At 37.7% G+C, this 15,222-nt stretch overlaps 1 protein-coding gene across 2 annotated transcripts in view; it reads left to right on the plus strand.

The window, feature by feature from the left end:
• Cubn (cubilin) overlaps positions 1-15,222 on the plus strand; it is a 209,786-nt gene that overhangs the window by 181,522 nt on the left and 13,042 nt on the right. For both annotated transcript variants that reach the window (XM_027405242.2, XM_035442818.1), the window contains exon 59: positions 2,586-2,803. In XM_027405242.2, coding sequence (XP_027261043.1) covers positions 2,586-2,803 — 218 coding nt within the window. The remainder of the gene's footprint in view (positions 1-2,585; positions 2,804-15,222) is intronic.

Below are 15,222 nucleotides of genomic sequence, written 5' to 3' on the forward strand. Positions count from 1 at the left end.
TCAGAGGGCATTCTCAGAACTCATTCATAAGAACACCAATTCCGTTCACAAAGATTGCACTCTCATAACCCAGTCACCTCCAAGAGCCCTTACTTTATAACACTGTCAACTCAGAGTTAAGATTGCAGCATAGGAATTTGGAGGAGAAACATCAAGATCATCACTGACAGAGACATAATATGTATATAAAATGTACACACAAGTTTCCATTTCCAGCCTGACCCTAGAGATCCATGGTCACAGGTCTTTCTGCATTTTTGACAAATTATTTACATTGTACATTGAGTAGCCTTCATTCTATGAAACAGATAGTGTTACATGGATTGTGAAGGGGTACATACTAGTAAAACAAAGCCTTCTACACAGGCTCTGAAAGTGGGCTGGACACACATGGGGAAATGGGCTTTTCTAAGGATTTTCCATGCTTTTGGGGTGAAAGTCAAGACAGATTTGAGTGCCCCTGAAAACTCAGATTTTGTCATTCTTTTTAGATTCTTCTTTGGTAAAAAAAAAAAAAGTAAATATTTGTCTCTACCTAATAAAATCAAATCTGTCAAAAATAACAATTAAAAATAAATAAAAATGTCATTGGACATTGTCTTTCTATCGTTTTGCCATAACATTTTTAAAGATAACAGTAAATATTAGATTTGATGCAAGGGATCAAGAAATTTTTTTTGGCCTGGATCTTCATCATTTGTTTGAAAACATTCATCTAACTAGCCAAAATCTTTTAGGGGAAGACTCAGGGTTGTTTTAGTGTTCATAAAAAGGAAATGTTTAGCTATTTGATATTTCATAATTATTCCATATTGCCATACTGTTCATTAAATCCCCTAGTGAAAATTATTGAGAGAGTAGAACCAAGCCTACCATATGGTTCTGAGATAAAAGTACATATGAAGTTTTCTTCCTTTTGCAAGTATATAGGAATAGTTACTTAAAGCATTTGGGAAGCAGAGGAGGCTGATCTCTGTGAGTTCAAGTTCAACCTAGTCTATTCTACAAGTCCCAGGATCCTGTCTCAAAAACAAAACAAACAAACAAAAAATAAAACCCAACCATCCAAACAACAACAACAACAAAAAACTATGGCAGAGCACAGGTCTGGAATAAAACATTAACTAAGACCATCAGAGGAAAAGGCAGGATGAATTTGTCAGGAATGATGGATGTGGTGGAAAGCAGCCTGAGGCATGCTGGTTTAACACTTTACTTTCTCTTTGGTATGAGTAGTTTCAGGCTAGCTGACAAGACACTTGGCCAACTTTGCTCACTCAATGGCCAGGGCAGGAGGGAGCTTCACTCTTGTGTTTGCTCCTGTGATCCCCACTGCAGCAGAAAGGATGTTTATTAAAACAAGTAGTACCTTACTCTGCTGGCATTTCTGTAGCCAGGGCAAGTCCTGTGTCCACGCCAGCCTTCAGCGTGTGCACATTCAGTTATCCCTACCCAGTGCTAGAAAGGCAGGACAGGGACTGTCAGGAGCCTCCAGTCATAAATCCAGTGATCGATGTGTGAACTTTTTTTTAGATCAGTCCAATGACACAACAGAATATAGTTCATTCCTTGTTATCACCACTTCATATTTTATAAGAATCAAATTATTCCATATTCTTATTTTATAAAATCATAGCTTAATTTTACTGAGGACATGCTGTATACCAGATGCAGTAATTTGGCTGTATCATATTATTGCCTTGGTGTTTTTATAAACTTCATTTTAAAAGAAGGAAAGAAGAGACTGAAAGAACCACAATCAAGCTATATAAACCAGAATTTCTTCCATTTGTCTTAGCATTCTTTATATATTTTTTATATTTTATATTTATATATTTTATATTTATATATTTATATAAATAAAAAATAAGGCAGCAATGACACTTATCATACAACACAAGAAAAAAAGAGGAAGAGTATATTTTAGGTGAGATAAAAAAAACTAGCATATTATTAGGGTGATAACACAGGTCAACTTGTCAATACTCAGTCTTAGGAGGTGTAGGTGGGTAAATGGTAAGAAATGCTGGAAGGATTCATGCTCCTTGAAGATGCAGCCACCAGTAAGTTGCCCTTGTTCAAGAAATAACTCCCCCACCCATACTTATGCAACTCTAGTTAAATGCTATAGAGCACAGCAAAAAAGATATGAACATAGTGAAATGATTGCTGGAAACAGGAGGGATTCAGAAGGAGAGAGGTAGGTGAGAGAACAATGGGGAAAGATATGATCAAAGTATATTATGTATGCATGGAATTGTGAAAGAATAAAAAACTTATCTAAAAATTGACCTCACTTGAACCTAGGCCTAGACTGTCTTGAAATGTAGAACTATATTTTATTCACCTTTACACCCCCAGCTCCTATCACAGCTATTAGTATATTACAGTTACCCAGCAAATATTGGCTTCACATTTGAATACATCAGTAATGTCTTGCTTATGAGATTTCTTTCCAAGTGAAGCCTGAATACTGTGTTGTCAGTCTTTTGTTTTATGTTTTTTAATTTTTTTAAAAGAACTATGGGTACAATTTTATGGGAATACAAAAGAGGGCATAAGTAATAACCAGATGTATTTTACAGGTTCAATAATTTTGATGTGGCTCCCTCCTTCTTTTGCAAAAATGACCACCTAGAGGTTTTTGATGGTCCTAGCATTGGAAATCGGTCTCTTGGAACGTTCTGTGGTTCCAGAATTCCACAAAATATTAAGAGCACCAATAACAGCCTGACCCTGCTGTTCAAGACAGATTCTTCTCAAACTGCAAGAGGTTGGGAAATGTATTTCTGGGAGACATTAGGTGAGCATTTGAGACATGAAACTCTTTTTCTTGTTATTCCTACTTTTCTGCTTTATCTAATCCCCTCCTGCAGCTAATTCCAGATTATTTTTACTTAAACATAGAGGAAGCCCAAATGGAAGGCTCATTGACTATGGTTTCTTTATTACTAGAGTGGTAGAGTCTTGAGAATGTATGTAATAATTTTATGACTGTAAAAAAGGAATGCTTCAATAGCCCAACAACCTAAGGAAGGAAAGAGGAACTTAGGATAGAAGTCCAGATGGCCAAGGCTCTAACTAGCACAGTGGGAATGGAGGTAAAGAAAGAATTGAAGTACCAAAGGTCTTTAGAAGGATAAATACCTCAGAAATGTAGCATTTGGAGCATGCTGGGACATTACAAGGGAATGCAAGATGAAGATGTGGCCTTAAGGGCAAGTTGTTGGACGATGTTATCTTTGTCTACTCAGGTGGTACCTAAGTCTATTCTTAGTACAGGAAGAACACTGTATTTAGTTTGCCAGATTTGGAGCTGGTGGGCCTGTCATGTACATAAGTAGAGATATCTAAGAGATGGTTGAAAAAACATTTGGCCCAGATAGGGTGGTCTCAGAGTCATTGTGAGATGGCAGGATGGCTAAGTATGAGGATAAAATGAAAAGCTCAGTTTATTGCCACTGCACATGAAAGATAATTATTATCTGTCTGCGTGAGCCCAGGAATGTCAGTCATTTAAAATAATCAGCTCTCTTTTTATACTAATTGTGTAAGTGGTGTAATTTTTTTATTTGACTCTGAGAAGTATTTTGATTTTCCCTTGAATATTGCTGTGATTAATGTTCTGAGATCTAACAGGTCTTCAAACAAATCCCATTCTCTGAGAAGATTCAGAAAGATAGGAGGACTTTGTCACAATAAATCATTTAGGCTCTTTTTTTCCAAGGTTTTCTCTTTGCCCATGGCCTGATTCACCACCACCTCTATGGCATGAAAACAGAGAATACTTTAAACTACATTTTCTATGTCATGCTTTTCTGAATTTATTTTTAAAAATTATTTTATTTATTAATGTGTGTGCCTGTATGCATGTGTTTGTATGAGTATATATGCACATGCATGTGCTGATGTTCTCAGAGGCCAGACAAAGGTACTTGGAGCTGCAGTTATGGGTATCTGTGAGCTGCACCATGTGGATGCTGGCATCCAAACTCTGTGTCTCAGATTCTTGTGATTGAACAGCACAAGATCTTGACTACAGAGCCATCTCTGCAGCCCCATTAACGCTTTCCTGGAGGGAAGTTATCAGAATGACGTTGATGTTTCTTAAGCTCCTCATAAACGGCAGACATGGTGACAGTTGCATGAGAAAGGTGCTTTGTCACTTACCCATTTCAGCTGTCACGAGAATGACTTGAAAAAAAGTCTCACAGGACTCAGAGTGTAGCCTTATTAGATTGGCATAGGGGAAGCGATATGTAAAAACACTGAAGGCTATTTGAAAAGAAAAAGCCACTTTCCTTTGGGTACTTTAACTTTGCACCAAGGATCTCATGTATTGGGCTGCCATTGTACTTCATGTGAAAAATTTTTCTACTTTCCTATCTGTATAAATGCCATTGTCCACTTGAAGCCATCCAGGAAACAATTAATTATTAATTGTACTTTTCAGTGAGAACTTGGGTATTACAAGTTTTAATTGGGTCTTACAAAGCTTTGTAGCTCACACTAAGTGTATTGGCCAGTCTAAATAACTTAGAGCTTTGTTTGTTTGTTTGGTTTTGTGGTGAGGAAAAAGGAGTAACAAATATCATTGCAGTTCTAGAGTTTCTACAATCCTTTCGTTACTGATTCAATAAAAAATAAAAAAAATAAGATCAGCTTGCCTAATAGCATACACCTTTCTCTTTCACCTCATCCATTTAAAACACCCCATCTTTTCTGTAAGGCGACAGCTACTCTCTGGACCAGACTGACTGTTGATTTCCAAGGCTATTGATCTGCCTGGAAAACAACCCCTTTCCTTGGTAAATAACTTATGTAAAGAGGAGACCACTGTAGCCCTTGACATTTCTGTTTAGTTTTATCTCAACTAGATCCCTTAGTACAGCTTTTGCAGTTTTGCTGTTTAGATTCTACAGTTGATCAGTTGATGATAATTTATGCATACCTGCTTTAATTTTCCAAAAATTCAGTAAAACCAGCTTCTGTACTTATGCGACAGTGTAGCATCTCCCTGTGCACTTGCTACATTCGTATTTCTTGTAGATTGAGGGAATCCGGGGGAGCTATCCACAGTGGGTAATTAGTAAATAGATGGTGAAATTGAGACTCCTTTCTTTTTCGGAATTGTTGTTCAAGTGTGAGGGTAGGTGAAGGCAAAGCCAGCACCAGGAACTGGCATCTAACCATGACATAAAATTTTCTCGTATTTCCCGTGAGTGTCAATACAGCATGGGTAACTGATGGTGAAAGGAGGGGAGTCAGAGAAATGATTGTGCTGAGCATCCAGGACCCAGGAAAATGAAATTATCTAAAAAGATGAGCATTTTTCTGGACCAAGTGCTCATCCTTTATCAGCCCACCAATGGCTCTGAAATCCCACCCTTTCTGTGGCCTTGGGTGATGTGTGTCAGCTCCACAGGACAGAACTGACATTGAAAACACTCTGCTTTTCCCTAGTAACTTACTGATAGCTTTAGTTTTAGCTTCTCCTTTGCCAGTAGGGCTTACCTCAGCTGTGGCTAACTTACACGTCATAAAAATGAAACACTTCATCTTTAAACACGTGTTTTTACAGCTCATGATCTCCATTTCTTACTATACTGACCTCATACCCAAGGGTCTCATGGAGTCTTTCATGACTACTCATTATGTCACACACAGATCTTCTAGGTACAGAGCTAGGTGTGTATGTTCAGTACCATTGCCATTTCCTTTTTCTCCTCTCTTTTCTTGAGCAGTTTGTGTGAATGTGTGTGTGGTGTACAGGTATGATATATATCCACATATGTGTTCATATGGAGGCCCAAGATTGAGGCAGGACTGTGCTTCAGTAGCTCTTTACCTTTTCCATTGAGACAGGGTCTCTCAATTGGCTCATAGCTTACCAGTGTAGCTAGTATAGCTAGCCAGCTTGTTTTAGACTCAGTCTTCCCAAGGGCTGTGATTGCAGGCAGGCCACCTTGTCAGCCCAGCAGCTATATGTAATTAGGTTCCAGCTCCAGGCCCCATGCTTGCATAGCAAGCACTTTTATCTACTCAGCCATCATCCTAGCTCTCACTTTTACCCTCTAAATGCACAATACTAAACTTGGCCCCAAAAGGTTTTGGGGACATAGGAATCAATGAATAGCCCCTGAAACAATTTGGGAGTTCTGGCAGTACAAGGAGAGAAATCCCTGTCCCTAGGGGAAAAAAAAAAAAAAAAAAAAAAACTACATCAGGGACTCAATGACCAGAATCACATGTTTAAGCTCCCTGCCTCCTGTTGGTCATAGCAAATATGCCCAGGATCGGAGTCACTCCCTATCTGTCTCTCTTCACCTGGCATATTAGTCATGTGGAGGTGAGTCAGAGAGCATTAAGGGCAAACTCATGGGATGCTGTGAGGGAAAAGCATGAATACAAAAACACATGTGCTGCCAGGACAGAATGAATCACAGGTCAGCAAAGGCAGGAGTGTGGCTAAAGGGGAAGAGCTGTGTGCCTGGCAGGATTCAGGTACCCAGGATGCAGATGACTCATCATACCACTGCCTGTGAAGGAGCTTTAGAGAAACCCTAACCTTCTATGCTCAATTTTTATGTACCAAAGAAGATCAGCTTGAACTATTACCATTTTCTATTTCATAAGAATCAATTAGAGGTAAAGTAGATTAGTTCCTGGAACATACTATAGCTGCCCTAAAGTATGTTTTATAACTTAAGTCAAATTAGAACTTAAATTCTAATTAAATCCTAAGGCTTGTAGAGGCCTCTGACATAAACAAACTTTACTCCATCAATAGTGACTGTGTGAATGAGTTGAAGAATAAATAGGTCAATTATGCCTACTTTGAAATTACATTTATATGTGCCTGATATTATATATTATGCAATATTATATATCATACCTATTTATTCTCACAATTGATTCACAACTGATAGAGTTAAGCTATTTTACAGGGAAGAGAATGGAATCCCTTTCATCCAGTTCTGGAGATACTGGATCTGACTCAATATTGTTGGATCCAATGAGTTTGGTCTCTGGACCTATTATCATATTCTTGGGAAACATCTCTCAAATGTGGGCGAAGTGCAGACAATGGGAGGGGTGGAAATAAGGTGGGGAGATAAAAAAATGGTTGACTTCCAAAGGGGAAATGAAAGCCAGAGGTTGCAGGGAGCCTGGGGCCACAGAAATGATGATCATGGTCTCAGCAAATGGAGGAGATGCTTATATGCCCACTTGAGAATTCCACTTCTAGTTTATATTTTGCCTTCCCAGTTGTGGTGTAAAGTTTAAACTCTGAGAGGCACTCTGAAATTCTTTAGTGTGACAATAAAAGAATGCACTTTCAAACATTCACTGACATTAAAAATATGTGTGTGTGCATGTGTGTGTGTGTGTGTGTGTGTGTGTGTGCATGTGTGTGTGTGTGTGTGTGTGTGTGTGTGTGTGTGTGTGTGTGTGTGTGTGTGTGTGTATGTGGGGGGCTCTGAGCAGCTGGACACAGGCTGCCAACAGCCCCGACTTCTAGAAGACAAGTGCAGTCAGATAGCTGGGTTATAAGTTGAATAATTTGATAAATCACTATTCATATGACTCTCAGGGAAGCAAAGGTGGGTTATTACTTGAAAGCAGCCAGGGGATGCTATTTGTCTGGTTTCTTAATGTCATTTGCTTCCTTTTACAAAGCCCAAGAATGAGATGAGCTGAAACTATAAACCCATTTAAAGAAAGCTAGACTAAGCTCATTTCAGCCCCTTGTAAGCCTGCTTGTTTTCACTGTTGATTAGCTGTCCCCTGAGGATAAAGCTAAACACAAGGGTATCTGCAGCTTATTCTTTGGGGACTCACCGAAAAGAGCATTTGAATTTGCATAGCTTAGAATGTGTGACTGGGATAAAGAAAGCAGCTAGTGCAGAGTTCATCAAAACCTTATAGAACCACATAGGAGAAAGGAGTTAAATATTAGATAAAGCAAGAAAAATGTTTTAATAAACATATTCCAATATCATCTACGTCCAGTGTCCCTCCTCCCTGCCCCCTGAAGAACTACATCCACCCCAAGTCTGGAAGAATAGGATTGTCTGTCCTTGAGCAAATAAGATAGATGGCTTTTTAGAAACCAAGCTATTTTCATCTTTACATTTGATTCTGTTTTTAAATCATAAGATGCCCGTCCTGAATGGTACATTAATTTTTTACTATTGCTATATAATACTACCACATAGAATAGTTATATATTTATATATGGTGTATTTATAACATAAACATATATAACATTTATATATTTCTATTCATAATCACATATTATATAATATGTTATAATATGTGATATTTAAATACATATGATTTATTTAACATTCATATAAATAAAATTAGACTTCAAATATAGTAAATATATGTATTTCATAGATATGAATATATATTGTAAAAACAACCGTTTTGGTGTTGATAGAAAAATGTTACATCTGTCATGCTGTCTTTGTATGGCATAAAGGTGAGGCCCAAACACAGTTAAGCACAGATATAAAGGGAGTCTATCTATATTTTAATAAGTGATAATAAATATGTATGACAAAAAATTAGTAGCTCCAAATTATGGGCTCCAATTTAGTGATGTTTTTTACCCCAGGGTTCTGAAAGACATAAAGGGATTTAGATATTTTATTCTATTGGTATAACCCTGATTGGTACAATTGTCAAATAGTCATGTTTAAAAGTAGGGGAACTAAGTCACAAGGGAATTAAATGACTTGTCAAGGTCACTAAGGAAGTTCCAAGAGGAAGGGAATGGCTCTCTGTCACCATCAAGTAGCATGACACCAGGGTAGTGAAAGTTAAAAAATATAAGCCAAATATTTAGTATGAGATAACATGTTAATGAAAACAAAATCTCCATTTCCTTATTTAAATTATTATTATAAAATGTTGGCTGTTGGATTTGATTTTATAAATTTCACCTCATATCATCATCAATTTTATGACATCCAAGTAGTGCCTGACTATTGACTTTGCTTTTCTTTAAACAGTGTTTTCCTTTTAAACCTTCTGCTTATATAATTGTCAGTAGTCAGCTAAATCATATTCCCTTTAAAAAGGGAGTATGCCTATCAATATGTCCTGAATTCTACAAGTTAATGAATGTGTTCTACCTACTGACATCCTATCCCAATACTCAGAGACTGAAATTCCTTAAGTAATAGAGCTGGCATCATTTGTTGTTGTAAAAGAAGCAGTTCCTTACTATGAGACTACCTGTTATACTGACTTATATAGTCATTATTTTGTGTCTTTTGGTAATCTTTTTACTGCTGTTCTGCTGAAATATGTAGTAATATATGGCATGAAAATTAAAAAAGTTGTCTTTGAAAACAGGCTAAAAAACTCAAGGCTAAAAGTCATTTTGCTAATGTATATATATATATGTATATGTATGTGTGCATATACACGTTTTAAAATAAAGCAACAACTTTATAAATCAAGAAATAGATTTAATTATAAAAATTCTCTTCCTAACCATATACTAGAAGGCAAAGATCCATCTAATAGCTGTTTGTGTTCTATGTATTCCTCCATTGTTTTTACAATATTCCCTATCTACTTATTGGGCAGACAATGATTGCAAGAATGAAATCGTGAGTTTAGCAAGTTCTATGCTCGATAAACTCAAAGCCAGAAGTCAATGAGTCCTTGAAAATTCAGTATGATAATTCTAACTGTGAAAATGGCTGTCCTGGATAGTGTATAAGCTTTGGAGTATCAGAGCCAGTTTATAATTCTAACAAGTTTGGCCTTGGACAATGTGCTTAGCTACTCTGTCTTGGTTTTCTAATTTATAAAATGGGCATGCTCATCACTAATACTTTATAGGGTTGTAGTGTTGATTAAACTGGAAAATCCTTCATATTCATTTGGCAGTCAAGGAATCCCAGCTCTAACTGGTAGGTTTATCTTGGGATGTTGAGAAAGGCACTCCCTGGGATCCAGGCATTCTATAAAGAGCAATCATGCCTAAAGTTACTCTATCCTGGGAGATTAGCTCATATTATTATACATTAACTTTTGAAAACATCTTAATAATAATTTTCATTTTTCCTTTCTTTTGGGCCCAAAGGGCATTTGTTTAAAAACTTTATTTATACATGTGCACATATTTTCACAGCACATTTATTGACCCTTTACTTCTAACCTTTCTCTATCCTGAAGAGCATATTTGGTGTTTGGTTTTTTCTTCCCATTGGGGAATTTAACATTTAATATTTTGTGTGCAATGAAATGACTGATGTTGTCAGTTTTCCCTCAACCTTTGTGCTCTTTTCCATTTTTTCATGTCTCATCCTGTGTTCCCTCAACCATCCTTTCTTGCCTTTAAACTTTTTATTGCATTTTATTTTTCACTTATTCTGTGTGCCTGTGTTTAGGGATGGAGTGTTACAGTGCACAGGAAATCAGAGGAGAACTTTGCAGGTGTCCTGCCACCATGTGGGTCCTGGGGATTGAACTCAGTCTTGGTGGCAGGTGCTTTTGCACTTCTCCAGCTCCTTTTTCTCCTGCTTCTTAAAAAAAGTAATCACATGGGCAGTGGTGGCTCTCACCTTTAATCCCTGCACTCGGGAGGCAGGCAGACCTCTGTGAGTTTGAGACCAGCCCAATCTACAAAAGTTAGTTCCAGGACAGGCTCCAAAGCTACACAAAGAAACCCTGCCTCGAAAAACAAACAAACAAACAAAAAAGTAATCACCTTTTATCACTCTTCTTTTTGTGTTATTACACACATGATCTGTTACTTATTTTAGCTCTTACCTTACAGATTACATTACTCATCTCTTTCTTTACTTCCCTTTAAACTGGTATGACACTTACAGACCAAAGAATATCTCATACAAATTTATCTTGATGTGCGGAGAGAAGTAAACAACAGTAGATGGCTTCATTTTCCTCACCAAACCCCCTTTTTATATGACTCTAAGTCTACAGCAGAATCAGTGAGCTCCAGGCTCAGTGCGGGGCTTTATCTCAAGATATGGAGAACAATGTGAAAGACATTGGCCATTAGTCTCTGGCCTCGACAGGTGTGAACCATAACACACATACACACAAGCACACAATTTTTTAAAAGTTTGCTAATAGCTATAAGTTGTGCAGATATTCTTTGTCAAATTGAGAAACTTTCCTTCTAATTTGAGTTTTCTGAAGGTTTTTAATCATGAAGTTGTACTGTATGTTTTCTCTGAAATCCCTTTTAGAGAAGTAGGCACAGCAGGTTCATCAAGAAACCATGTTGAATTTTCAAGTGAGTTCACAAGCCTGGATCAGTTGATACTGGAGCTGTGTAAGTCACAGTGAGCTTTACTCCAGACTAGGATTGTGAAGCTCAAGCCTGAGTTGTTGAAGATAAGCCACCGTGGCATGCCCTGTTTTATTAGGGCACCAATTTTTAGATGCATTTGTGTTATGCTTCCAGCGCTTTTTGGCTGCCACCTCCAGCCACAGATGGTACTAGGCAGCAGGAATAAGCTGAAGGCAGGGTCATCATTATCTGAACGGCAGCTGGTCACCAACCTCTAGAGCAGAAAGAGTCCAGGGACAGAGAGATAGCATCCCAAAGGCCTCAGGAAAGTGTGAGTCACAAAAATGCCAGTCCTCACAATAACTTTTTATTAAGTTGTCTCCCTCCACTGAAGCCTCTTAAGATGTTTCTCCTAGATAGGGCAGCTATTTTTTCTCTTATCAGACTGATGCTGCCTTGTGCTTCACCCAGAAGTTTAATCATTCAGGATTCAGTTACTGAGTTAATTAAGTAGATCTGGCTGGAATCTCTCTGCTGAATGTGGGATTAAGTCTCCAGTAGGGTCTCCCACTCGAAACCTTTTCTTTCTCTGGAGAAATCGCTCTTTTGAGTTAAATGTTTCCAATTTACTATAGACTGCTACAGTGACATTTGTTCTTTGGTACAGGTCATCAAAGTGGCTCTGACAGAGTACAGCTGCTAAAGCAGGTGCTGGTGGATAAGCACTTTCTAAATGGTAGAACCATATGTGGTAATGGAAAAGATGATGGATTTGTGATGTTTAAGCAGAACAATGTTATGATGTCTTTATCAGAAGAAAAGGAACTTCAAAATGCCACTACAGAAAATAGAGATATTTTAATATATGGAACTCTTCCACAGTCACAGATCCTATTATATCTTGTGACTATAGATATTTAGGCACAGCAATGTGGTTATAGCACTTTTTGACATTGCATCTTCATTTTGCTAAGATTATTGGTTGCTTGCCTCCAAAGACATGCATATTTGAGTTCCTATCTACCTTAGGAGAATCTGAAATGTGGGGAAGCTGCACTATGTTTAAATACTAAAATGGGGCACTTTCTACAATTAGCATTTCCAAAACACTACAAACTTCTATCCACTCATATAATATCATTTTTCTTTAAATTACTTGGCTATTTTGGCCAGGGTTATCTGATAATATTGTTTAATAATAAGTAATGCTAGCTTCCCATCTTATTTGTTCTCTGTATTTTATGAATTCTGTTCTCTATAGTAGTTTGATAACTCAAAAAAGTTCTCTCTCTCTCCCTCTCCCTATCCCTCTCCCTCTCCCTCCCTCCCTCCCTCCCTCCCTCCCTCCCTCCCTCCCTCCTCCCTCTCTCTCTCTCTCTCTCTCTCTCTCTCTGTGTGTGTGTGTGTGTGTGTGTGTGTGTTATTACAACAGTGGCACTGTGTAGCCAGCCATTCAGATGTCAGTTACTTACAACTAAAACATTTATTTTTTATCATTTATGGGTGTGCAGTCACATGCCCATCTCTGTTCTAGGAATACCTACCTTATACCTTATGGCATTACTTTCATTAGTAGTGTTATTGCTGCTATTGAGTGGTAAGTGTGTGTAATGCCGTTCACTGTGAGAAGAGTCACCTCATCGTTCTTCGCTTATTAAGAAGTTTTTGACAATAACTAACATGCAAATAGTAATAAAACCTATAGGTTACCTTCCTCAAAGTAACATTTCATATTTGAAGCTGATACATTAGGAGTAATGTATATTAAGTTCCGACTCTTCACTGCCTCTTGCCGATTGTACTCTGCAGCAATGGTCTCACCACTGGCCTTACCACCTCTAGTCAACTTCTCCTTACGTGTACTATGCTACTATCAGACACAATTCCACATCAAATGATACTGCTACTTTTCTGATCAAAAAAGCCTTTCAAGGAGCTGAAGTTTAGTAGTGGTTATTACTTGTCCAGAGGATTCAAGCTTATCCAAAACATCCACAGAGGGCGGCGCTTCACAGAACCTGTATCTCCAGCTCCAAAATATCTAACTATGCACTCCGCAGGCCTTGACAGGCACGCGCACACATGTAGCTTTCACTCACACATACAATAAATATGAATAAAAATAAATCTTACCAAAAAAGGCTTTCAAGTGGATCCCCACCATCCATAGGATAAAATCAAAGGTTTTTCATGTCCTAGTCCTGAGCCTTGTTGTGTCTCTTCATTTGCTTTATGGTTTTCATAACAAAATTGTGTCTTCCTACACATACTTTTCATTTAACATTGATGAGGAGCTTCTTTCAGCCTAGACTAGATGATCTCAATCGTATCTCTACATGTTCTTATTCGATGCGTCCCTCAGGCCTGAGTTGAATATGGTACTGGAGCATTATATGTCCTCATTGCAACTAGTCGGTGACTTCTTGCAAAATTAATTTTTTCCTTTCCCTTTTAGGGCATCTAATTCTCTTCAGGGTATTATAACTATTTATACGTTATTACTTCTATGGACTTCAAGGCTATGTGTACTTTCTTGAGTATTAAGGAAATATTAAATAAACATATATTTTCCATTTCATTAATAATGTAATTGTTGCTCCCTGCTATGCAAGCCAATAAGCTTAATTGGTTTCCTTATGTAACAGCCCATAACAGGATAAAAGCTGTTCAAGCTCCAGTTCTCTCTGTGTTTTGCAAGCATGCTTCATGACCTGACCCACCAGCATCACACAGTGTGGCTATGTGCAGTGCTTATGTTTCAGATTCATTTTGATATATATATATATATATATATATATATATATATATATATATATATGCATATATATTAGGGGTCAGGCCTTTGGAAGCTTTTCAACGCCAGTGATTACCTGGCTATGCAAATACTCTATAGCTTTACCTGGCTCAGAAGCTGTGGATAGGGCAGCCTGGCCTGCCAAGGCATGCGCCTGTGCTGAAAACCTCTCTGTACTTTGTGGTTGGAGATGAGGAAGGCTACCATTGTTTCTACTTCTCGTCAAGTCCAAAAGCATCTTAATGCCCCCTAATGTGGAGGGCAATCTTTTCACTGATAGTAGAGAAATAATTGGAGTGAAACAAATGGAAGGCAATGACAGAGGAAGTTAGCTGTGTTTGTGTCTAACACAAGTTGTAGAACATCAATTTGAACACTAATGTTATTTTTACTGTGGCTACTTTGAGCTTAATTCAATCTAACTCCTTCTTAGAAATTATTAGTAAGTTTTCCTTCATTTTATGTTCTTCCTATGTCATTTCTGATATAGCTACTAGGCTGTGGAGTAGACAGAGCCTAAATCCAGAGGATTCAGTTTCCTATTCTTTCCCCCTGTATTCATGAAGGTATCATTAGAATACTCTGTGTCCTGTAATTGGTTATGTATTACTAATTGTTGAATTTAAGTGTGGGCAATTTTTCTCTAATGAAGTTCTTTTGTTCTCCAGTCTCCTCATGACTTGATTTTGGAAAAGTAAAAAATACAGAGAAGGTAGTTTAATGTAAACTAGACTACAGAGCTAACAGCCTCTTTCTGTCAGACTATTTAAATGCAAAATGGGTTGGGAGATAATTTTCTTAGAGGTATTGGGTAAATCTTCATAAATTCAATGTTCAGTTTTGGCAGTGTTCACAAAAGTAGAGCATAAAACTCAGGCATGTGCACATTTTCCACCAGCTTTGTTATGCAAAATACTCAATTTTCAGAAAATTGAGTATTTCAAGGTTGGGAAAAGCTTGAGTAAATCACATGAATAGTTTCAGAGAGGCACATGCATGTACCTTAATGTGGATACTTGCTCTCAGATAACTACACATGCTAAAAAAGGAGGCAACTCCCAGTGGATGATCGGAATAAAAAGAGAGTAAGTGTTTTAGTTAGGGTTTCTATTGCTGTGAAGAGATACCATGACCATGGCAACTCTTA

The sequence above is a fragment of the Cricetulus griseus genome, chromosome 3 (assembly GCF_003668045.3).
Source record: "Cricetulus griseus strain 17A/GY chromosome 3, alternate assembly CriGri-PICRH-1.0, whole genome shotgun sequence".
Taxonomy (NCBI): domain Eukaryota; kingdom Metazoa; phylum Chordata; class Mammalia; order Rodentia; family Cricetidae; genus Cricetulus; species Cricetulus griseus.